This window comes from Pleuronectes platessa, chromosome 2 (genome assembly GCF_947347685.1).
Source record: "Pleuronectes platessa chromosome 2, fPlePla1.1, whole genome shotgun sequence".
NCBI classification, from domain to species: Eukaryota; Metazoa; Chordata; class Actinopteri; order Pleuronectiformes; family Pleuronectidae; genus Pleuronectes; species Pleuronectes platessa.
The window spans coordinates 8,351,899-8,377,291 of NC_070627.1; the positions used below are offsets into that span (position 1 = coordinate 8,351,899).

The window sequence follows — 25,393 nt, forward strand, 5'->3', positions numbered from 1 at the left end:
CATGAGAACCTATATGATACAGCTATAGATAAATGGATAGCTACACTGGCTACTGTATACAGCTATATGTCGAGAGTTATGTACACAAGACTATTGTTATTATTATTATTCTATTCTGAGGCCTGTGCTCCTCAGCCTCATAGATTTCCATGTTAACGATAAATAAAAAAATTAAATAAAACACGTCTTTCCTCATGCATCCAAAGCTGTGAAAGCTCCTCTGCACCCACACAGGCTGCGAGTCAAGAGTCCACACAGCACAATGGTGTTCTTCAGTTGGTGTAGCCGGGCCTCAGTGAGATGTCCTCTGTTATTTAAAGTGACAGAGATGCTGCAGCGGCAGACTCCAGAGCAGTAACACAGACAGCGTCAAATCAATTGTCTGCTACACTGGCAATGTGCACTGAGTCACCACTGACCTCTAAATCAGGTGCACACGCTTTTTCAATTGACTGCAGCCCACCGACGAGCAGGTGCTGCTTTCATCTGAACTGGATTGTTGTGTGTAGTTCCTTTAAGACCTGTTGATGGTTGATGGGATTGACAAAACACCATAAGGGCGACAGGTTTAATCCCAGTAAACCCTAAAGTGATGTGTTTTTTAGTGTTGTAATGACCAAACCTGTAATGTGCTAAGGTTCCTGTGATACCGTGTTGTTTTTCTTTTTCATAGGAGCTTTGAAGCATCAATATTAAGACCAACAATCCAGAAACATGAAGGTCTGGTGAGTCATTCTGCTTCCTCGTCTCTGCAAAGTTACAACAGAACAAAAAAAGACACACAAAGGGACACACAGGGACAGAAAGGGTCGTCTCAGCCCGGAGACAAAATCCCCGATTTTGGAAAGACCAGGTTTAAATACCTCCTGGATAAAACCACCTGGATACCAGCAAGGGCCAGACAAAACAAACAGCTAAAGAAGTCGACTACATTAAAATCTTTATAGAGGTTGTGAGTAAATGCACAGTTACTCTCCAGCCTTACATCCAGACTGGACATAATTTCACTGGGCTGGGAGTAAAAAAGGAAAAAGGGAAATCATAGACGGAGAGAAAGAAAGTTACAGCTTCATCCCTCCCTGAGATCTCACTTGGTAGAGTCCTCATTGGCAACACCTGGTCGAGCACCTGTCGATCATCCGTCCACACCTTCATCCACCGAGACAGTTCCCTCATGATCAGACATTTAAATCATATGGATCCTTGATTTTATTTATCTGTATCTGCACCAAATGTCAAACACACTTTACTATCAGTCCCCTAAATATGCCCCTAAAATATCGTGAAAAATTTTCTCGCACTGTTAAGAAGTTTAAAGAACAGTCCAAATCGACCCTGAATCAGCTCAAATTCAATCAAGTGGCGCCTAATTACAGACCCTCATGATATCACTCTACTTATCATGCCTGGTTTTAATTCATGTATTTCCCGTGGATAAAGAATATTGAAAAACGGTGTAAAAGAATAAATGGATAATGGATCAGGCCCCTGATGCGGATCCAGATCCAAACTGAATGAGTTCTATCCGGACCCACGAGTTTCATGGAGATCTGTTCAGTTTTTTTTGTGTATTCATTCTTACACACAAGCCAAATAACTGACAAACAGTCAGGGCTGAAAACATAAGGTCTTCGGACGAGGTGATTAAGAAATAAAACATATAACTGCACCAAAGTATCAGAATACAATAAATATAAATATATATATATATATATATATATACAATGAACATGAGGTGAAGGGGTGATTACAGCTCCTTTCCTTGAATTCAAGCTAATTTAATAAACCAATTTAATTACATAAATAAAGCTCATAGCTGTGGTAAAAGAGGTTCGTGGTGGTTCTGCGTCATCACACTTGCGTCACTCCGCCGCCCCATTCAATCTCGTGCACAGCAGTAACATGTGCATGAGAATGAATGATGGACATGAATTTGTGCTCGACTACACAATGAGGAGCGCTCTGACAGCAGCACGAGGATCAGCTGAACCAGACATCAAGGACACTGACAAAGCACCAAGGTCGAGCGTCCAGGCACAATGTCCTCGTCTGATTCCTCTGCAGGGCGCTCCAACCCATTACACAACACGGGGACCGCCACAGATGTTGGTTTTCAGGCACTTCCTCTGTCAGACGAGCAATTTGTCACTGACTCGGAAAAAAAAACAAGCCACGCACTGTCGATGTGTGGGAGGACCCTTTTTTTTTTAAATGGGAGAATTTAAATAATTCTCTACGATCATCTTAATAACTTTCCCCACATTGACAGTTTCTACACGTCCGGCAGGAACAGGTACCACGTCCCTGCAGGAGTCCCTCGGTTCCACTGGTGGTTAATCCCACACCTGCAGAGAATATCTGAGGCTTTTTTAACTCTCCTCTCTCGTCCAGGCCACTGCTACTTTGGCTCGCTGCCATTTTTGAGTAGTTAGGGGGAACTTCTGGACTGAAAGTGACTGAATGGCGAGGTCTGTTACGGGTGAGTCGTAATAGCCGGAGGGATTTCAGAAGTCCACGCCGACCAGAAGAGGAAACCAGCCGCCAGAGGAAAACTGCAAAGGGCTTTGGCTTTCAAGTGCAATCAGCAGAACTTGAAACTCTTCGTGATTTCTAAGAATAAAGCTTGATGGACTTTTATTTAAACGCATTTATCATCCTTCAGACTCCTCTCTTAGATTTCTATATAAAAAAGATAAATCAAAATCATCTTTCCTTACTTATCACTATTAAAGTCTGGTTACGTCTGCCCCTGCACACACTTTGTCCTTGCAGCGTCTCATCCTCCAACATCCAACATTTTAGAATTAAAGAAAGGAGCGGCCGCCCCTTCTCCATCAGGGCCTCTGTGACTTTGAACAACCTTCCCGAGGAGGCAATAACTGGATCAATATCATCTTAACGTCATAAACCCTTATTTTTTGAAGAAGTGTTGATATTTGATGCTGGCACTTTCACCTCAAAGCCCAAAAAGTTCCATTTCCCTCCCTGTTCCAGTGTTGGGTTCCTCCCACAGGCCTCAGCCTTGGTTGAGCTCCTAATTGCCCATGGGTCTGTGTGTGTTAGTCCTGTGATAGACTGGTGAGAGAGCCCAGAGTGGGGGCCTGCCTCTTTTCCAATGCATGCTGGGAAACTCTCCTGTCCTGCTGTGACAGGATAAATGCTTCAGATAATGGATGCATGTGTTTGTGCTTTTTTTTTCCGTTCCCCTTATTATTCATACACTAGATGGACGACATGAACGCTCCCTCAACAATCAACCCCAAATCGTCTTGATGGCCCCCTGGTGGCTGGCTGCACTATAGGTCATAAACCCCGCCTGCTCCATGTCAGTAGATGGGACATGAGCCAACCCATAAAAGTCAGAGTAAACGTGACACAAATGAAAGAGAAAGATGATTTCTGTCATTTTAAATATGACATTATGACACTGATGTTCCATTTAACCGTTTGAGAGACGTACTCAGGTCTAAATGACATGTACAGTATAAGATGGAAGAACATTTATCTGGGACATTTTAGCTTCAAGTAGAGGAGACATGTTGTTCCTCTTTAACACAGTCTTACACCTCACAAGTTTTTTTATTATTTAATACCCCTAAATCCTGATTTATTAACAGACTCAAGAAATAAATGCTACCGTTGTTTCTGATGTATTTTTGTATGAAATAAATTGAACGGTGGTCACAGGCCTGAGCAGTTACACACTTTCAAAAGAAACATTATCTTCATCATCATTATACAAGCTTTGAGTGAAGTGCGTGTCTGGGCGTAAGTGACACTTTGAGAATAAACAGCAACACCGTTCCCTAGCTAAGTGCAGTTTTTGTAAAAAAGTCAATGGCCATCTAAACCACAACAGTGATCCCACTTAATTAATTCAGATTCTGCAAAGTGCCGCATTTGCATTTGTTGTGGCAGAGTCGGATTCACTCGTGTGGCGTATTTCAGCTAAATGGATTTGTTGCTACTGGTGAAGGTGAACGTTTTTGTTTTGTGTGCGTCTGGAAACTAAATAACGACAGTTTTTCAGCTATGGGGCTTTATATACATATATATATATATGATTGATATTTTCTGAAGCGCAAATTCATATTTCCCCTCCAATGTTTAATCAATTGTCATTACCCAGCCGGGGCCGGAGAGAAGCGACGAGGATATTTAATGTGTACACGCACACCGATCCCCCTGGAGGAGTGTCAATCACAAAACAGCCATCTGCATAAATAATGATGACTCTCTTGTTGCCCCTTGGAGTTTGGGGGGGGGGGCAGGTCACCACTAACGAACAGCATTTATTCTGACGAAGATGGAGGATAAGAAAAACAAAGCTCATTTGCAGGGGGTGACCCAAGGAGCTCCCCCCCCCCCCCCCGAACATGTGCTTCCTCATTTAACCTCAGCTTCTCACAGCATTAGTCAGATGAGTTGTGGTCATCACGGTGACATTGACTTGTTCAGAGTTTCTTCCGAGGCGGACACGTACTCCCCCCCCCCCCCCCCCCCCGTGCAGCTGTACAGCCTGTGTTGACCTATTTGTGTACATCCTCCCCTAACACTGACCTTTGTATTTCAATTTGTGAACGCTGTCGGGCTAAAGGCAGTGATTAATAATAGATGGCTTAATCGTAGAGTTACGTAAATAAACACATACACGGCAGCAGTACATGGCTCAGTACAGTAGTCCAGCTCTGCCGCTGATCAGATAATTATTGCAACACTCCAGAAAAAAAATAATCTGCAAAATACTTTTTCAATTTTTTCAACTCGCTGCCACTTCGGCTCGATCTGACGAAGCCCAAAGTCTGGAATCGGCTTCTCGTTGCTCAGCAGTGATAGATAATCATTGTTTGAAACACAGTTCAATGTCAACTCCCAGCAAACAATTAGTGGACACAGCAGACCCACTGGTGAGAACAAAAAGAGCTGACATTTTCTGTGGAACCCGAGTTATGAAAGCGATTGAACGTGAAAGCCAGACACCGTCTGACTGGCCACTTCCCGGAGCAGATCATAAAGATGAAAGCAGCTTCATATGCCTCGGCGTCCCCCGGTGACTGCCACAATTACAGTCGTTTGGCAGGAGGGAGACAGGAGGGAGCCGCACTGAGAGCCCAGCCTTTGTTTGGCTCTGGCCTGTCATATGGTCTGTTTGCTTCCATCCAGGACTGTTCTGTGAATCTCCCCCCTGGTGTAAACACAAACCAGCTCCACCACTATTCATAATTCAGGGGGACAATCTTCAGCAAACAAGTGGCAAACAATGGCCGGGCAGATGGACGCTCTACTTGCTTCACCCGGGTATATTTCACACACAATGAGATGTAAGTTTGTAGCAAAAAAATTAAATATTTATTCATTGGAATCTTTTCTTTAATTTCCGATACATTTTTGCAAGTTAAGGTCGACATTGAACAGGTTGTGGAGAACAGGTGGATGTGGACCAGTTCCATTGATCCCGGTATCAGCCTTGAACCTCTCGTTTTTTAATAAGACACGACCGATGTGCTGTCACCGGTGCCCCCTCGACCGCCCTCCCCCCCACCCCACAAAAAAGGAAACAAAATATCAAAAGCATAACAAAGTGTCTCAGGATATAAAATTAACGGAACATATTGAACACATTCAAACACAATTTCTGGAAATGAAGATTGGCTCCCTGTGGGACGAAGGCGGCCACCAGCCAATTCCAGGAAACAGTCATTTTGATTAGTCTTAAATCACTGCTGCGGGTTTGTGCCTTATTGCCTTACAAATGGCTGTGGACGGGATAAGAAAAAGAAATTGTTGACACACAATTGTCCTCAGTTTTTGTGACCTTCAAACAAAAAAAACAACCCCCCCCCCCCCCCCCCCCATAATAAATCACTAAAATACGGCAAAAAAAGTATGTCAGGCTCAAGCGTTCAGAGTGAACTGGCAGCTCTCGGAGTTTCCTTTCAATGCGTCCTGTTCCCTCTTTCTGTTGGCCATTTATTTTTCTCCTCTTAAATCGGTTATTTTACAAAAGCGGTCATAGAAAATAAATACAAATATTTTCCAGACTGTTATTTTTATATGACCCGGTCGGCGTCTCTGAACCGGCATTGTGTCTGTCGTCCTCCTCGTTTCCCCCGGTGTCTTCAGCACCTCGGCAGAGTTCACGGTCTCAGTTTTTCACGATGGCAATAATGATGTAAAATAAATAAATAAATACATACAAACAAATAAATACATAAATATTTCCTCCTTAAATAAATACTTGTTTCTCAGACAATTTGCTTTGACGTGTTTTTTTTTTGTTTTTTTTTCTCTCTGAATTCTGAAAACAGTCTCATAGCTTAAAATAAGGATTTTCATTTAGGGTTAGGGAGAGAGAAGAAGTCGTCCCTTCACACGTGACCAAACGTGGACGTCTCTCTTTTGTTCCTCTCTCTCCAAACATCGCCAGAGCTTTTCATGTTGACGTCTGAAATCTCCCAAAAAAACAGATCAGAAGTAAAAAAAAATCTCGAGTTCAAACTTTGACGCCGGGAACTTTCTTTCAAAGAGATAAAGAAGCTGTGCTCTGTTTCAAGGAGTACACAGTGCTGGCTCTGATGATCTCCAAAGAGGGCCAGAGGGTGAGAAGAGGAGGCAGAGAAGGAGAAGAAGGAGGAAGAAGGACGAGGAGAGGGAGTTTGAATGTCTCTCTGCCGAGGAGGAGCTGTGCTAGGACCCTTCCTCCTCTGGGTTCCCCGGGGCGTAGTAGCCCGCCAGTTGCCTGAAGCGCGGCCCCCACTCGCTGAGGTAAGAGAAATCCTGCTCCGAGGTGGTGGACAGCGTGTGGATGGAGCTGAGCGACAGCGCCGGGGAGCTGGAGCCCTCGAAGGCGTACGTCTGGAAGGAGTCGTACGGCGGGACCGACAGGTCAGCGTCGGCCTGCTCCACCTTCTTCCGGATGTAGCCTTTGAATAGGGAGAAGTCTGCCGCCGCCGCAGCCGCCGCCGCCGCGGTCCCCTCTGCCCCCCCGGCTGCTCGGCTCGCCTGTATCCACTGCGGCAGTGAGCGAATGTCCGGGCCGGAGTCACAGCTCTTGGCCTCCGGGAAGTCGTAGAGGTTCCTCAGGGCGCTCATGTCGTACGCCTGGGTGTCCTGCTCCCCTCCGCCCTCGTCATTGTACTTGATGACGTTGTCCCTCATGTCCTCCTCGTCCTCCGCCATCCTCTGGCCCTTCCTGTGGCGTTTCAGGGTCAGGATCAGCAGGACGAGGACTGATGGAAAAGGACACAGAATAAGATTTAGAAAGAGATGAAGACCAAGCTGCATTCCACATTAATACTAAACATGTAGAAGTTCATACAGGGAACATTGCTTTTCTCCAGTGTCGGGACATGTTGCACCTTAATGTTTTTTTCTCAAAACAACACAGAGGTTGGGATTTGTCAGATGAAGCCGAACAGGAGGATGAGATAAAGCCAGGGAGAGAGACAGGTTCCTATTTAAAGGATTTTATAAACTGTCATTACAGCAAGTCATTTGAGATCTGCAGCTTTAACTCTCTGCACAGTCGACACGGATTAAGATCTGTCAGGCTGAGTTTAAAGAGCTTCCATGCAAAATGCTACCCCTCTTCATGCTGCTAGACATAATAATATAACAATCCAGATTCAGGGGATTCAGAACTACCAACTTTTCTTAAAGAAAATAATTGTACTAAATGTGCACACACACACACGGTGTTGGAAATGAAACGTGCACTGTGCATGATGGATTTGCACGTAATCTTCCATTTAAAAAAAATTAAATAAATCCAAATGTCATTGTAGCTTGGTTTCCCCTCTCAGGGCAAAGGCACGGCAGCGGAAGATAATATATTATTAAGTTTTACATTACGTATGCATGGACATTGATTTTTTTTCACAACACTGATTGCATTGCTCAGAAATATGATTCAAATGGGCTAATGGAGGCCAATCTGAACATCAATACTCATCCAAGTTGAATGAAACGTATTCTCTGTGGTTCCATCACCTGAGTCAAAACAGAGAAGAGACAACCACCTCCAAAGAAAGTAAAGAAATTACCTCAGAAGAGGAAAACAATGGAGATGGATCACTGACGTGGACTAATGAGAGGGAAACAAAGGCCCCACCGAGGATGAATCAATAGGAGTTTGATTTCAGCTTTGTTATTTTAATTACTGCCCGTGTTTCTGATAAGAGAAGTCTCACTTATAGACTTATAGCTTCATCATCTCTCATCGGGGCCGGAAAACCTCTGAATGAATCCTGGTGGAAACTCTCCAATGTCACCCAATGTCATTTCAGAGGCCGGAGAAAAAAATAAATATGGATGAATTCTGCACACCGGAGAAAAATGGCAACGAACAAGTTTGGTTTAATGGATAAGAAAGTAATTCTCAAAGAAAAACGTGTTCATGGGGTTGATTTACAAAACATGGTGAATTTTTTATCGAATACAACCATGCATCCCGATTAGAGATAATAACTCTACTAATAAATTACCAGGGTGATACTATCGTTAAAACCGCGCAGGGACCAATTTTTTCATAGATGATTATTTATAATCTGGTGTTGACTGCTGCAGCTGGTGGAACGGGCCCGATTCATTTGTTTACGTCTCTATAATGGAGAACTGATCAGAATGAATGTGATGGTTTCCAGAAGATGTTAATGGCCTCCCACTTTACAATCACGTCAATTAGCGGCGTTAATTGAAATGTGCTTATTTTAAACCGATTGTGAGGAAATGCCGGCTCGCCGTGATTGTTGTGAAGGAGTTTCAGCGATGGAGAAAAGAAGGATAGAAGCCACATAAGGAGGTGAAGAGGTGGAGTTGCTCGGCTTTGACTGGCAGCAGGATGTGTTTCTTGTGGCCACTCAGCTGTGGACTGTGTCTCCACAGACAGAATCCCTTTTCCTTTCTCCGGTTACTCCCCTGATGCCAGTGAGGGGACATTTATATAGATCATTAACCGGTAGGCACCGTGCATCTTCTGGAACAGACGGCCTGTTGCCTAAAACAAATGCCTACAAGCCCACAGAGATATAAAGAGCATCAATTACACAGGCGTCGTTTGATGCTCCGAATCCCCACCGGTAAAGTCAAACTACATCAATGTCAGGACCTCACATAGGCTGTGAACAGGAAATGTACACGTTCAAGCACGTGTATTAATATGCATGAAGAAAGGCCCCGTGGACAAATGTGCTCTTACAAAGTGACCTTCAGAGTCAGGATGTGACAGTAAAACACCATATTTCACCTCCGCTTTCCTTTTCCCCTGCTCTTTTCTTTCTCCGGAGCAAAAAGCAACAGTTTCAAGCGTATGATGATCACAAATTATCCTGTAAACGCTCTGAAAAATAACTCCATGCAGGATCTCCGCCTGATAACGTGCGGGCGTTCCTCTCTTACATTGTTAGCCGGGCTCCTTCGGGAGAGAGGTGTCTGTAACTATTGTGCTTATTCTTCTCCGGCGTGAAAGGGGTGAAGCAATTGCCACTGGGTCGGAGGAAACAGTCATGGTTTGTGGCGCTGCCGTGCATGCCAAACGAGCGCTAAGACCATCACTCTTAATTCAGTCTAATGAGGAGGGTAACAGGAGGGAGAAAGCTTGATGTTATGAACTCCCTCACACTCGCAGATCAGCTGTTTCCTCAGTAATCGCTGTTAAAAGGAGTCGGTGGCAGATCTGTGGGACGCAAAAGACGATCAGATAACCTCACTTCCTCACTGATAACACGCGGCTACCTGCTATGTGTTCGTCTGCTTGAACTGTAAGCCTCTGAAAAAGCTATTTAACTTGGAGATTAGCTCGCCTCAGGCAATCTCAACACAACGCCGCGTACAGATCTTACCTTTTGTAGGAAGCACGTGTAGGCATGTGTGTTTATCTGCCTCCTATACGTACAAAGCCGGTCCCCCTTGTGTACAGATGTTGCGGGGAGTGTTCCTGACAAGACGGCTAATTTACCCTTGGGCTGCGCTGGTCGCCCCCACCCAGGAGTTCATTGCAAGCAGATGGGAGGTAATTGGAATGGATGCATGCAGATGCTGCGGCGCGGTGGAATGGATTCATCACATCAGGCCTATAAAGGAGCTGATGGAGGGACTGTTTGTTTGTAAGGTAATTAGGCAGAAATTTGTTTTCATTTTTCTCATCATCCAACAATTGGTGTAATAGAGGTGGTCCAGTCTCACGAGAGAGGCAGTGCGGGCGGGCTGGTTAGGCAGTCGCCGCGTGTGGTGTGTGTGTGTGTGTGTGTGTGTGTGTGTGTCTGTGTGTGTGTGTCTGTGTGAGGAGACGAGCGGCGAGCAGTAATGAAGCTAAGAGAGAATGGATTGCATTGCACTGAATAGGTGAAGGCTGATTTAGTGTGTGGATGTGTGCTTAGCATTCGTGAGTGGACACGTACTAAATGTGTTTGTGTGTGTTTGGTGTGTGTGTGTGTGCAGGGTTAGGTAAAGGGGGGACAGGAAGGTATCGGGCAACGTGCGGTCGGAATGATGAGATTGCCCCCCCCCCCCCCCGCTCCCGTCTGTTTGTCACACCGGGCGACACTCGTGAACACACGGCTCGACCCGGCTGCCGCCTGCAGCCCTGAGATCTTACAATCAACGTGATGACTGGCAGAAGCCAAGTGCTCGGACTCCGCCTGCACTTCAGAGTGTTGATGAGGCCCGTTCGGTCCATTTCTAACCAATCAGTCACTGAGAGTGGCATGGGCTTAGCACCGCTTAGAGTCCCTGGCTGTTGGAATCAACATGGCACCGTCGAGCAAATGTCGGTCTGTCCGTCTGTCTGTCTGTATGTGGGATGCATCTATCAGGAACCATCTTATCAGCTTCACATGGAAGAAAGTGCTCGGTGCCAAGTTCAGGGCAATTCGGACATGCGATATATTCAATATCAATGAAAATTCAATCAGCTTATTGTTGCAGTCAGTGGGGGCGGGGCTGCGTGTTAACAAAAAATAAAATGTCTTCTTCTAGGTCCTTGACCGAGACAAAGACACATGGCACAGGAGCTGATCTCTGTCACGGAAACATCACTTATAGATTCACTTCCTGTTTGTCTTCAAAGAAAAACATTGACTATAAAACCTTCAATGCACATAAACCAGGTAGGATGAACACAATGTTTTCTAACCTCAATCTAGACCGTTCCTTAAAAGCTCTGCAGACAAAAACCTCCATGCAAACAATAAGGAAGTGACAGCATGTTACAGGAGCATTAACACAGGCCGAGCAGCAGCAGCCTTTTCCAAACAGGCCGGTTTAGAACAGGCACCGCACTAGTTTCATTAATGGAATCAGAATGGCTCATGAACTGATACCAACAATTTTTTAAGTGTTTGGCATAAGTGTGATTCTTCTGCTTCTCCTGCTTAGAACAATAAATGGTCCCATGCACCTCCCTGCACAGGGTCGAGCTTTTAATGTTCAAATAACAGTTTTTTACTCAGCCCTCCGAGAGGATGTCATCTGTCCCAGGATACCAAACACTGCAAACACACTTTTTTTTTTATAGCCAGCAGAGGTTGCCTTTAGATTTGAACATAACATTTTTGTTGAGGCTCTAAAAGCCGCGATAAATAAATTATACCCCGGCTTTTGAAGTTCACCACAGTGGATGGTTTGGTCAATGGAGACAGAGATTTAACAGCCCTCATTAGCGGAGCTCTCAAACAAAACACAAAGCAAAGTCAAGCCTCGCTAACTGCTGCCTCCTGTCACGTCGTCCATCATTCACTGCCTGCGCGCTGTACAAATGTGTAGAGGCAGGAGCGGGGGAGACAAAACAACATGACAGCCATGTCGTTCCTCGCTGTCACCGAGGAGTGGGATGCAGAGATGTGCAGGGGGGGAGGGGGGGGGGAGAGAGAGGGAGAAGCCAACTCATAAAATTTTCAGATATGACAATACCAAACCTCTTCAGTCCCTGAGAGGGTGAGCATGTGCGTGCGTGTGTGTGTGTCATGTGCATGTGTGTGCGTGTGTATATATATATATATATAAATAAAAATAAATCAAAGAATGTCTGGAAAGCTTTTCTTACTTAAAGCCCTACTGTTGCAGGGGGAGACAACTGCTGAGGCAGCTCTTTCGCCTGTTTGCTCTCCCCCGACCCCCCCCCCCCCCCCCACTTTACTCCCATTCATTCCATCTGTGTTCGGAGGATCAAAGTCGCCTCGGTATCATTCATACACCTAGACAACGTGTTTGCCCGGCTCCTCAAAACTGAAGCAAACAAAATATCAAACGTGAGGAGCCACTCGTGAAAGAGGGATGAAAAATTGATTGTTTTTTATTTATGTCATTCGTCTTAGTTTTCTTTTCTGCCAGTCCATGCGCAAATTTCATTCATGAAATATAGATGGCTTCTAAATCTGGTCAATCCATTAAAAGACACATGTTCTCGTGCATGAATTTATGAGCAGAAGACATGAAGTCATCATATACAGTCTTCTCCCTCAGACTGGCCTCTTATACTGGAACCTCTCACTAGTGCTCCTGCTGGACCTGCTCGAGTAGCTGACCCCAGAAAAAGCAATTCTTATCAATTGTGGTTATCCATCCATCATCTATCCATCCATCCATCCATCCATCCATATGTACTATACATGAGTACATCCGTGTGCTTACCTATGAGGATGAGCATGCACACCAGCAGTGCTATAAGCGCCCCAGGGCTGAGAGCAGCACTCATTACATAGGCTGTGGCATTGCAGGACTGGATGGCTCCCTCTGTGTTGACAGACAAAAAAACAAAGTATATTTCTGAACATATTCAACACAGGTTATGAATCTTGATTACAGGAGAAGGATTAATCACAGTTTTATCAAGAGAGAGGAAAAAGAACTACGTGTTATAATGCATGCACTAAATCTCCATCCAGACGAATTTCACTCAAGGGCCATTCGTCTGCAGATTAACGGCCGCGTGATATTTTATTTTCCCGCAAACATGAGCTGATAAGAACTGTTTGCTGACCAAAACAATGTCATGTAGATGACCTTTTTTCCCGCTGTGCTGCTGCTGCTGCTGCTGCTGCAGAAAGGTGACAGTGACGATAATGTTAGTAATGGTGCAGCTCCCTCAGTCTCGCTCTCACCAGTGTCGCAGCCGCAGACGTGGATGGTCAGGGTGCCAGTGGAGCTCAGGGAGGGCGGCCCGCTGTCGACCACCAGGATGGGCAGGAAGTACACATTCTGCTCGTGGCGGTTGAAGCCCGACCGCTGGGTCCGGATGCCGGCTGTGTTGTCTGGGGTGGGGGGGGGGGCGGGAGTGCATTGGGGTCGGGGGAAGGATCAGAGACAAGGTACAGCAGAGGATTGCACATGAGTGATTCAATGTTTGAAGAACAAAACCTTTCCGTCTGCTCACTGATGTGTTTTCTTTTTTTCTTTTACCTCGCTGCTTTAAAATTTATGATCTCAATCCAGTGAGTGCTTTTATGACCCTGGTTGTTTTTTATACTCCCCTCAACTCAAGACCGTACTTACTGATCGAGGAGATATAAAAAAATATAATATAATATATATAATATGAAAAAAAAACAGTTGATCGTTACTAAGATATCAAGGCCAATCATACTTTTCAGAAATGTAAGATGTTTGACATTTGATTCAAGAGCAACAATGAAAACAACTTCAAGAAAATGATAGAGTGCCGGAGAATAAACACCTGACTAAATCATTTTCAAACAGCCACAGTTCACGGACTCCACAAGGAGGGGCCGTGGAGTCAACCCGGGGTTAAATGACTTCACTGTGAGCAGCATCCGTGCGGTTCATTTGATCTAGCAAGCATAAAAATGAAAAAAAAAATAAACGGGAGAGAAAATGAGTGAGAGAGCCACTGTTTGAAATTAAACTTCTCTGCCAGAGACATAGATAAATGCTACACTGAATCCAGGAGGAGGCTTTGACAAATAGAGTGGGAGCCGCTTTGTGGGTAGAGTTGCATCGAGGATACCGAGCAATCCATCTCCAGAACATATATCACCATTATCCACGTCGGCCCCGGAGCTCCTCTGCCACATGTAGAACAATCTTCATATTACCGTTTATGTACGGGAACGTTACACCGCTGACTTTGTCATTTTGACTTTTACACAGCGTTCTCTTCCAGGGCTGAACACAAACAGGCGGTGGCATCTGGTGCAGTATCCAATCAGAACCTTCAATAGCCATATTTCACAAGATATGTCAAGTAAATTTCGATAAAATATCACATTACATTGCTTTTTTTAAGCATGGACTTTACGGACAGGAGCACAGGTAACGTTTTGAAAAACATGGGTGGAAAAAGAATGGCTGTGTCAAGGCTTAGAGACAGAACACGATGTGAGGCCATGATAAGGAAAAGAAGAAGGGACAGATTGAAAGTGACGGGTTGATAAATGTGTCCATGAAAAGAGACACCGGAGTGGAAAAAAGAGGGCGGGAGGATGAAAAGTCTGTGTGGGGTTCGGTGTCTTTCAAAATAAATCTATAAATAGGATCAGCAATAGTGTTTGTCCAGGTCAGTGTTAATTTTGGCAGCTATTTTTGATTTAGTCTTAGTCTTAGTCTTTTGACGAAAATGCATATTAGTTTTAGTCACCTTTTAGTCATTTTAATCCTTCTTAGTTTTAGTCTAGTTTTAGTCGACGAAAACAAATTCCATTTTAGTCTAGTTTTAGTCGACGAAAACTAATTCCATTTTAGTCTATTTTTAGTCACATTTAATAGCCACATTAAACTCCTTTTCTATAAAAACATATAGCTGCAGCCTAATAGCTTAAAAATATATATTTAATTTTAAATGTGAAAACAAATAGGGAGAGCAGGTCAGACTGGAGCCGGACACAGAAACTTCAGCTCTGTACAAACCAACTGCAGCTTCTGCTCTGATCAAGAAGCTGAGGCTGATCTCTGAGCAGCTGAGACCATAGAAACTCTGGTTTTCACTGTTTCCATAGTTAAGAAGCAGTCGGTCACTGAGAGGCTGCTCCACGAGAACGCGCTCTGCTTTCACTGTGTCTCCCTGAGCGAGTGCGCGAGGCGGGGGGCGGAGCTACGGACCGGAGCGCTATCTGGGGCGCACACACACACATACACAAACACACTCACTCGCCCGCTACTGATACTTCATGACGGCCTGATACGATGATGTTTTAAAAATTATTGTGACTTAGTCAACCACCAACATTTTCGTCTCGTCTCGTCTCGTCAACGAAAATTAAAATAGATTTCGTCATAGTTTTTATTTTCAAAGTTTCGTTTTCGTTACGTCTTCGTCTCGTCTTCGTCATGGAAAAAAGGTCGTTAACGAATATATTTCGTCATCGTCTTCGTCAACGAAATTAACACTGGTCCAGGTATATGAGGTATATTAAAGAATATATATTTAGTTTTTACGACTGTGTGTGTATGAGTCTCTGAGGACATTTAGGTCACATGGAAAATCAATCCATTTGATGCTTAAGACTTGGTTTTGACATTCATATTTTACTATTTTAGGTTATGCACTGATTCATAGAGTTTCCTCAATATGTGGTTGAGGAGAGCAACAGAAATGCTATTGCATGTAGACGCACATCTACACACATCACATAACAGGCTGAAGTGGGAAAAATATAATGCTGTTTGTGCACGTGCACATTATATACGTCGTTTGTGCGTTTGCTCTTTGTGTGAAGGGGAGAAAGAAAAAATAAGCAGCATGTTTACTTTAAATAGAATAGTGTGTATCCGTTATGCAAGGCTTGGGTTGTTCGTTCATCCCTTCACGTGCATGAGAGCATCACGACTTCAGGAGAAAACGCCGCAGCCTCCGCACTGTGACATTTCCCAAGCTCAGGCTGCTCCCCTGACATTTTCCTGGTGTCAGATCAATCTTGATTTAACCAGATGTCACATTCACTTAGGTACACACTGCTAAACGTGGGATCTGCAAGCATGTTTGCAGAAACAGACGAGCATGAAAAAAAAGAAAACCCTGACAAAGCCGAGTCATCACAGGGGAAAAGTGATTTTAATGTTTTCCTACGCTGTGCAGACACTGACATAAAACTGTGTGTGTTTTTACCGAATAACAATTTGATGACACTTCAGGAAATTACATAAGCTGTTGACACCGTGTTTAAGAGGAATCGAGAGAAACTTCTGTGTAGTGCTCTGTAATTTATTTCAAGGATAATGACATTCAGATCCAATCCCCCTACTGTGTGGAAACAATGCTCGGTGAAGCGTTTAACCTCACACACCGAAGCAAACTTTAAACAAGGATAACTGTCAAAATTGTCTTGTCTGCAAGTACCGAGTTTCACACAGGCAGGGGCATGTGATCAGATGAAGTAGTGTCAGTCTGCTTGCAGCACCAGAACAGGTGGTGTTTTATACGAAATTAAATAATTTAAAAAATCCGCCTGATAATGAGGTGACCTCTAAATCGCAGACTCTGAAAAGTCTCCTGAAATTGTCAAAAAAAGCTTCCCACAGTGTTCTCTATGATGTGTTCCGTGTTGAAATGTCAACCAGCTGGCACCTGAGTGAGGAAACTGAGACGTCGAAATTACCAGTGAGTTTTCAGACAGTGTGTTTTTGAAGTCTTGGGAGCAGCAGTCTTTTAAACTAACTCAACGCTGCCTTAAGGTCTACGTTGACAGAACCCCCTTCAGCACTTCGCCAGACTGTCAGACTGCCAATCACTGGGGGGTATGGAGAAATCACTTTAAACTCTTCTGTCTTGACGAGCTTTATCGTGATCTCCAACAGTTGAGTCAGGGAGAAAGTGTTGATGTAGTCATGAACAATTTAAAATTTGCATTCACTCGTGTACTAATGAAAACGTGAGAATGGGAATGGACAAGGAGAGGATTCTGAGACCGAATGAATAATCCAGAAAGGCTCGGACGGACTGGAAGCCCAATGAACCACACTGGGCTGAAAATTCCATATATACATGTTATTATTAAACATTAAATTGTGCCGATAACGCCACGGGCTACTCAAATATGCTCCTACCCCAAGATATGGCCTCTCACCTTTAACATCCCACAGGGTGAAGTGTCGATTGCTGGCAGCCTCGGGCGCCAGGGTGAAGAAGAAGCGATGTCCGGCCTGTGGCTCGTCTCTATCCGTCACACTGATGGTGTGAATTAGCTAAACACAGAGGGGCGACCACAGTGGAAAAGGACAGACAAGGACAAGAAGAAAAACACAGGTTAGATTTTCCATCAGATCCACTCAACAGGGAACAAGGAAATGAATACGAAGAGCACTCAAACTTTACATTTCAAATGCCTCTTTCATGAGGGAGGGAGTGAGGTGGAGTGAATGTGCTTGGATGCAGAAGAGACAGAAGGTTTTCCCATGAAAGTGCAGTTCAAAGGCTGGCAGAGTCTCAAAGAGGTAAAACGTCTTTGTCCAGGACGTTGACACAGTGATACAAAAATGTCTTGATGTTAGAAATACAAAACCGTCATAAAGTACCTTCCTGAAAAGCCTCTTTTTGAACCCAGGAGGACGGAGATAGTGTGTGAGGCTGCGAGGGAGCAGAGTGAAAATGCTAATGTTCCGGGGGAACAGAAGACACCGGCACTCGGCGAGGGTGTCGTCCTCCTATCTAATGCAATAGTAGTAATCCACATTCACAGATAAAACTCAAATAAGATCCAATTTCCAGAACTTTGTGTGGACACAATAAGGTGAGATAGGATTCAGAGGGAGCTGAACAGCTTCTAACAGTCCCCGGAGATCCTTTCACCCAAACACAGGCCTCTCAGTGACAATTCATCCTCCATTACTGCGCAGCCGGCATCAAACCACCGACTGATAAATGATATTTTCACTCCGCAGCCTCGTCCGTGTTCCCTCTGCTGGCACACAGTGTACGAGTCCGCAAGTTTCTTATTATTTAGATTTTTCCTCACCTTTGTTTACTGCACACGCTCATGAAAAAGAAGCAAATATTGACTCCTGATGAACAAATTGTAGAAAATAAACAGTGCAGGAAAAATCCACAATTTTTTTATTTGTTTTTTTAAAGTAACATAAAGCTAGGGTGTATATTTTTTTAATATTGACGTGTATTTGAATTTTATACACTGAGAGACACATTTAAGGAGAAAAACGATGGTGAGAGAAATAAGCAAAAATAAACCAATCATACATCCAACGAGGAGAAATACGAATAACACATATTGTTTGTTATACAGAAAAATAAGTAATTATTATGACAATGTAATTATTGATTTGGTGTCTGATTTACTGATGAGTTTGTATGTAAGTTGCTCTAGTTGGACATTTTCAAAAAAAACATTTGCTACAACACTTATTTAGGAAAGATAAAAGCTATTTCAACATCAAAATGTAGTCAGTATAAGATACTGTTCAACTCAAACTCACAGAAATATACTTGATTTCCTCCATGAATCTTTTCCCAGACGGAGTAAATATCTTGAACAGTTCTAAAGCATATAGACAAATGTGCAGGCTCATTATTTGCTTCGGCCAACGAGGGACGCTAGAACTTCAACTTGTAGAAAGAAGAATCACTGAAGACAAACAACATGACGTTCATCTTGTTTAAACATAACAATCTATAGAACAGTTTCCTCAAAGATACAGCATATATCTCTTAATGTAGCCGTGCAGTCAGAGGATCCTGTGACCCAGACTCATTGAACTGCCCGGCTGCAGAGACACGTTCCCCAACGAGGCCACAACACTTCTGGCACAGAGGCTTCAGGCGGTGACGTCACTGCGGCTGACTCACCGATTCCTGCATTAGCTGAGACAGCGGACACAACAATGATGGGGTAGGTGATGGGCTGTAACAGCAGGAAGCAGACTCCCCCCCCCCCCCGCCTGTGCTGTTCGGCTGCATTTTATCACAGTGTCTTAAAAGTTTAATCTTGTAAAGTGTGTGTGAACCTCGGAAGAGAAACCCAATAATATTTTTAATTGTAAGTCAATTTCTCCCCCAAAAAAATACAGCATGTTAGTGCAAAATCTTTACTAGTCTCAAATCAGTCTGATGAGTCATTTGAAAGATGCTTGTTTGCTTGGAGCTGAGGAAAACTACTGTATTTCTAAGTGTAAAAAAAGAGTATTTCACAAAGACCTTGAGATTTGACCTCATATATTTACAAAAATGTGTACTATTTTAGTAAATATATTTTATTATTAACATCTCTTCATACAAGTATCTAAAAATGACGAGAAGTATATGATTCGTTGATTTGTTGTACTTATAATATACAAAATGTTTCCAACAATGTTTAAACCGAGAGAAATCCCCAATATTAAAGATGTTTCATTTACGACTTATGACTGCTAGTGTTGAGATATCTATGTTTCTCTGTATCTTGTGATTATATTTTACCTATATCCTGTGAACAAATATTAGCTGTATAATCCATATAATCAATAATGCTACAACAGTTACTTTTAGTTAGAATGATGTATAATCTTTTTGACTCAGACGCAGGGTCAGGCCCAGAGCACGACCACAGAAAGAGCAGGTGTCAACCTGAATGTCAATCTGACCCAAAATACAATTCGGAGAAAAGTGTGTGATGGAAATTCATCTTGAGATTTGAAATAATGAAAGCACGGATGCTCAGAAAAGAGAGAGGACGTGCCAGAACTAATACAATAAGGTGCTTCATGAAATATGGTGAGAAAAAGATATGAAATCCTCCGGAAAAGTATTATCTGCTGGGTCTCTCCACTGTGGCAGGCTCCCTGTTTGCCAAGGCCACAGTGGTGGGACACCTGGTCAGTTGAAAGTGATGTGCTTGCAAAAAACTGCACTTTGAGGAAACAGTATACATCTGGCCAATAACTGGCCAGATGAATTCCCTCAAAGAAAAAGAACCGCCTCTGTGCCCACCCTGTGTCTGATTATATATACTGTGGACTTAGGATTGAACGGGAAATCTTCTCGACATGATCCAGTGAACCTGGTGACGTGTCCGGCAGAACCCCAGAGACTCTCTGTAAGTATTTCAGTGAATACAATAAATGTTCAATTTCCAGAACTTCATGTATAAGTGTCTAATTATTCCTTCTCAAATCCTGGATCAACAAACACGCTTGTCCAATCGCCGGAGGCGAGTTCAAGTTTAAAAGCCTGGCGACGACACTAGCCAGTTTGCAAGTTGGCTGTTTTCATTGATCCCATGTAATGGATCAGGATTATTCTTGGCTGGTTGAAACGTTATGCGAATAAAACATTAATACTTGACCTCAAGCGTGAAAATGATTTGCACCTGATTGCACCCCATGATCCCACGCTTCTTCACAACGTCCCATTGTTATGTTTTCTGTTATTGTTTTGATTGAGATACCCCTAGTGGCCAAAGTTACATATTCTTTGTTTAAATAACATGTCGACTCCTTTTGTCTAGTTGTTTGTCTACTACCAACAACTGGCTAATGCTGTAAGACCTGACTGGTTCCCTACAGCACTTGCATCTGTAGTATTTGTTGCAGGAGAATAGGACTCTGCCATTGTTTTCCTCTTTTGGTTGCAGCCTCCAGAGCCGGTACTAACGGAGGCATTTCTCAGAGCGATTCAAGCGAGATGTCGGAGGCTGTAATTCCTTTGGTCCGGTCCCACAAACGCTCGGCATATCAGATAAGATTGAGGGAAGTTCACTGAACTAACACTCAGGTGTTACACCAGCAGCCTCGTCTTCAGCAGGCAGAGTTTTAAACGCAGCCTCGTTCTCTGGACTGAGCTCCTCGGTCGATCTGTTCTCCTCCAGCTCGACGCCTCTTCAATCTGCTCCCTCTGTTTATCACTGAGACTTTCCTCCTGCTCAGCATTTATCTCCTCCTCTGTACCCGTCTTCTCCTCTCCAGAAAAATGTGTCGCTCATTCATCATTCGACCGCAAACTGATGATTCAAGCAACCGCAGTGTAGGTACACCTCTCACCTTTCATCTGCTTTATTTTCTCAGTTTATTTCTCCTGTCTCGGTGCGTGTCAGCCTCGTTCACCTTTACTTTACACAAAACTCTGAATTGTGAGTCTGAGCCGTGTCTCTGTGCGTAACTGTGACTAAGAAACTGCCGAGCGCACACTTCCGGGCCCGGTGCACCTTCACAATAAACCACTTCACAGACACGGAACAGGCTTAGTCATACCCTCAGCTCAGAGGGGCCAGGCAGCCAGTTTGGGATAATATGGCTTACTTTGTAATTACAAAACGCTGTGGCATGATTTCAGGGTAAATCCCACGCTTCTTCCTCAGCAGGCTGCGAAATCCACACAAAAGAAAAGACACAAGAACATGGAAACGGGCGTGAGGAGCTGCAGCCTCTGTTCCTTAAAGTCAACACGTGACCTCACAAACCAATTGTTTCAAATTAATAAATTGAAAATGCAAAGATGACTCCATGAAGGACATTATAGTGCAATAAATAAATTCACTGAAATGAAATGCACTTTTCTTTAACAAAGCAGCCCTATTGTTAGTATCAGCTACTTTACAATATATATGCTTGACAACTATAAAACTGATTAAATTGACCTATATTTAAAGTTATAGACATTTTTAAGCACTGACAAACCAGCTCTGTATAACTGGATCAAAAAATTGTTTTGTTGACATTCGCATTAATCTTTCCTCTAATAGAAAGATTATATTTTGGGGTCGGCTCATGTGGACTAAGCCTTAGAGATGCTGGGGGAACTCCCATGATGCACTGGGCCCCTCTTCTCTTTCTGTCTTTAAACATATCTATATCAACGTGATATTAACTTTGGGTCTTCTCCCTCCTGACGTCTGATCTTTCCCTGCCTATGCTGATTCTGCAGGAATCCCTGACTCCACATCTGGTTCTACATCTCAACTGTTAATGTACTTATTCTCATCATTATAAGCCTCTTATTGATATTACTGCTGTTATTACTGATACACCAATGCGATTATTATTGTCATTATAACAAACAGTGCTTCAATACAACAGTTCATGATCTCTCTCTCTCTCTCTCTCTCTCTCTCTCTCTCTCTCTCTCTCTCTCTCTCTCTCTCTCTCTCTCTCTCTCTCTCTCTCTCTCTCCTGGGGAATTCTTCCTGTTAAAAGGTTGTTTATTTTTCTCTCTACTCTTTCGCCTCCCGCTCGCTCATCACAGGAACCGCCGGGCTCCTCTATCTATAATATTGAAAGGTCTTGACCTACTACGAGAAATGCCTTGAGATAATTCCTGCTGTGATTTCGCTCGGGATGAACCAGCGTCGTGTTTGCGAGGCGTCAGTGCTCCAGAAAAAATGAGCAAATTCATCACATTTGTTTGGGACGAACAATAAACCTGATCTGAATGTGAGTGGCAGTCTGTGCAATTGGGGTCAAAGGATGTGGCCGGTGTGGGGCCTGCTCATCATAGCTCGGGTTATATCGTGCTACTTTTTTGCATTGGATCAGAGTATAACCTGTAATGAGGAGTCCGAACCTGCCACACTACTGTTTGTACCTCATATTACTCATTGTACACCAGGAGGAATGTTTTAGGGCAATGTGATTTTAAGTTAAAGGTGAATTTATAGTCAATAAGGAAAAGGTTTTACCAGGTCAGGGAGTAGTTTTATTTAATTATTGTTTTTACAGTTAACCCTAGATTACTTTTACATTCATTTGGGGCTTTTGCGACACGTCTGCATAGGAGACCAGTGCCATGCAATAACTGTGTAATAATATATGAATATAAATGTAACAAGTGAATGTCCCCGATGTGTGGATAAATACAAGTTATATCTGTCTGTCTGTCTGTCTGTCTGTCTATCTATCTATGAATTCACACAGGACAGTACTCATCAGTAACATTGTGAAATGGTTTCTCTAGATGTGTCTTAATGGGGCTAACAACCTTTTAATTCCCAGACATGTACAAGTCCTTTGTTCTACTCAGCCATTTTCCATTGCATCACCCATAAGCGCAGACCCGCTGAGAATGAAGCAGAGGAGCGCTCAGTCCTGAGTGATCCGTGGAACATGTGAGCTGTACACCGAACCCAGGCCTGCTCTTATCCTCTCATCACTCTCTCCCTCTCAGGTTTATGTCTGAAGGTGAGAGAATAACGAGCAAAGAGACGAAGCCATAAGCAAAAGCTCTATTATCAGCCCATTTCTTTGAAGAAATATGAACAGCGGTGAAGATGTAATAAGTGAGCCGTGATCCGCGTTCTGTGCCTGTGCCCTCAGCGGGGGGGGGGGGGGGGGGACTCTCAGGCGGCCGCGTCTTGAAGTGAGCGCAGAGAGAGAGAGAGAGGGAAATGGGAGAGGAGGAGAGCGAGCGTGTGGGAGTTTATTGAGCAGCTATGGCGCGAAGCTCCCTGAAGCACAATCACCTAATTAGATTTCTATCAAGCAGTCGCCTTTCCTGACCCCCTTAAATCTCTTGCATCTAGTAGGGGTGGGGGGGGGGGGGGGGGGGGGGGGGGGGGGGGGGGGGGGGGGACTCTCCCAAAAGTTCAGCCCATCCGCGCTCGAGGAGCCGGCAAGGTCAAGGTCGCGAGAGGGAGACAGCTTCCTTGTTCCCCGCAGAAATCTGAAGTTTCTCGATAGCTACGACGAGGTCATGAATAAATAAGAAAAATACACAACAGCTTCAAGAAGCCGAGCAAAAGTCACATCTGAAGTTATTTCAGAGCGGACACCCCATGTGGAGAAGTATTGATTTCCCTGAACTGGATTCAACTTGCATGGCTGGTACTATTATTTTAGGGGTAAAGTCAAATTAAACAACAACATGATTATTTCCAATGATCATCCCAATGGGTATGTTCCCACTAGCTGCAGATATTCTCCAATTTGTAAATATGTGGTAAATATATATTAAACTTGTGTGTGCATAGGTCGTTGAGCTGGATTGTTTATTGGATCGACACAAGTTTAACATTAAAGTGTCTATTTCATATATTGCCATCTGTTGGTGGTGATGGCAGCCATCGCTCACACTGAAAGTCTGAGACAATCCACACCAGAGTAGCTTTACAATGAGTCGCCATCTTCTCGTCATTCCAATAAAAACTGTGCTCTCCAGGAAAATTACAGAAAGGATGATTGGTTAAAACCCTTATAATATAAATCACAAGCAGCCGGGTGTTAGTATAGTGCCAAAATAGTTTGAAGCAATGTTTTCTCAACCTTGACAAGAACTTTTTATTTACCGATACTCAACCACCAGACTTGTTTTTAATCATACTTTTATAATTAGGACCAGGAAATCCATCCTGGGGACATTTTAGATTTCACCGACAAACATTAATTAAGCTTGAGGGCTTTGCACCGGCAGAGAGCCACTGAAGCACCAGAAGAACTGCAGAACAGGACACGTGTCAGACATTGAAAGCACCTAGACCGCTCTGCTGTAAACATCGGGATGACAAAGACTACTGATGGATACTGAATGTACCCGTCTGTCTGGTCTGATGCTTCGTTCAATACAACGTTAATAATTCAACGACTGAGAGGGAAAGGCATCAGGTAGAGTAGAATAAATGACTCACGATGTCTTCTCTGTCAAAAAAACCATAAGTCTGTCTGGGGTTTATCTTCCATTCACTTCTGTTGTGTTTTCTCTTTTTGCACCATTTCTCGAATGTGCATGGAGTGAGTAAGTGTTGGGCTCCTGTGTGTGTGTGTGTGTGTGTCTGTGTGAAGGGAGAGTGTGTGTTTCAGACGGGCTTAACATTTTCAAACCGACTCTCCCAGGGTCTGGAGGTTGGCGGCGCCGTGGCCGAACCGAGGTGATCTGCCGCAGTGACCCACTCAGCCGGCTGTGAGACAGCGAGGCAGAGCTGACAGGCCTGCGGTACCCCCGGGCCATACTTAGTATTTGGCTTCCTACCCTGCCTTTTTTTTCCTCCTACACACATGGCAACAATATGATATCTGTCCCTCCGCATCCAGTCAGATAAATACCATGAGGTGGGCGAGGGACGGGCTGAGAGGCGCAGATTGTGTTCACGTGTCGTTCAGCGCGGAGCAGCAGATTGTGGACGTGGATGCAAGATGGTCGAAATGGATTTACAGCTTGTGAAGAATAATAAGAATAACATCACAAAGCTAAGATATCTATTATTTGGTCTGACACAAGACATGGCTGAGATAGTTCAACTGCATCATATCTTAAAATCTTAAAAGAAATTGGTGCCCTGGTAGAGGCCACGGTTCAGACCGCATGTTCTGAGTCCTGACCCCAAAGCTCGGCCTCAGACTTGTGTTGCACCCCCCCCCCCTCTCTCTCTCTCTCCTGCACTTCCTATCCTTCTAGCAGAAAAATAATTGAGGCAGAAAAGAAATTATGTAAAAAAAAGAAATTAGGAATATTCAGCATAGCGATCACCACGGCAATTATTTTTCCTGCACTGCTGGCTTTGTTTATATAAATTTACAAGCAATGAGATAA

At 43.8% G+C, this 25,393-nt stretch overlaps 1 protein-coding gene across 1 annotated transcript in view; it reads right to left on the reverse strand.

The window, feature by feature from the left end:
* Window positions 1-6,687: 6,687 nt before the first annotated feature.
* The window catches only part of LOC128455592 (cadherin-22), a 68,475-nt gene continuing 49,769 nt past the window's right edge, over window positions 6,688-25,393 (reverse strand). Inside the window, exons 9-12 of the mRNA XM_053439271.1 lie at window positions 17,016-17,133; window positions 13,098-13,247; window positions 12,628-12,729; window positions 6,688-7,229 (exon numbers count right to left, since the gene is read on the reverse strand). Of these exons, the coding sequence (XP_053295246.1) occupies window positions 6,688-7,229; window positions 12,628-12,729; window positions 13,098-13,247; window positions 17,016-17,133 (912 nt within the window). The remainder of the gene's footprint in view (window positions 7,230-12,627; window positions 12,730-13,097; window positions 13,248-17,015; window positions 17,134-25,393) is intronic.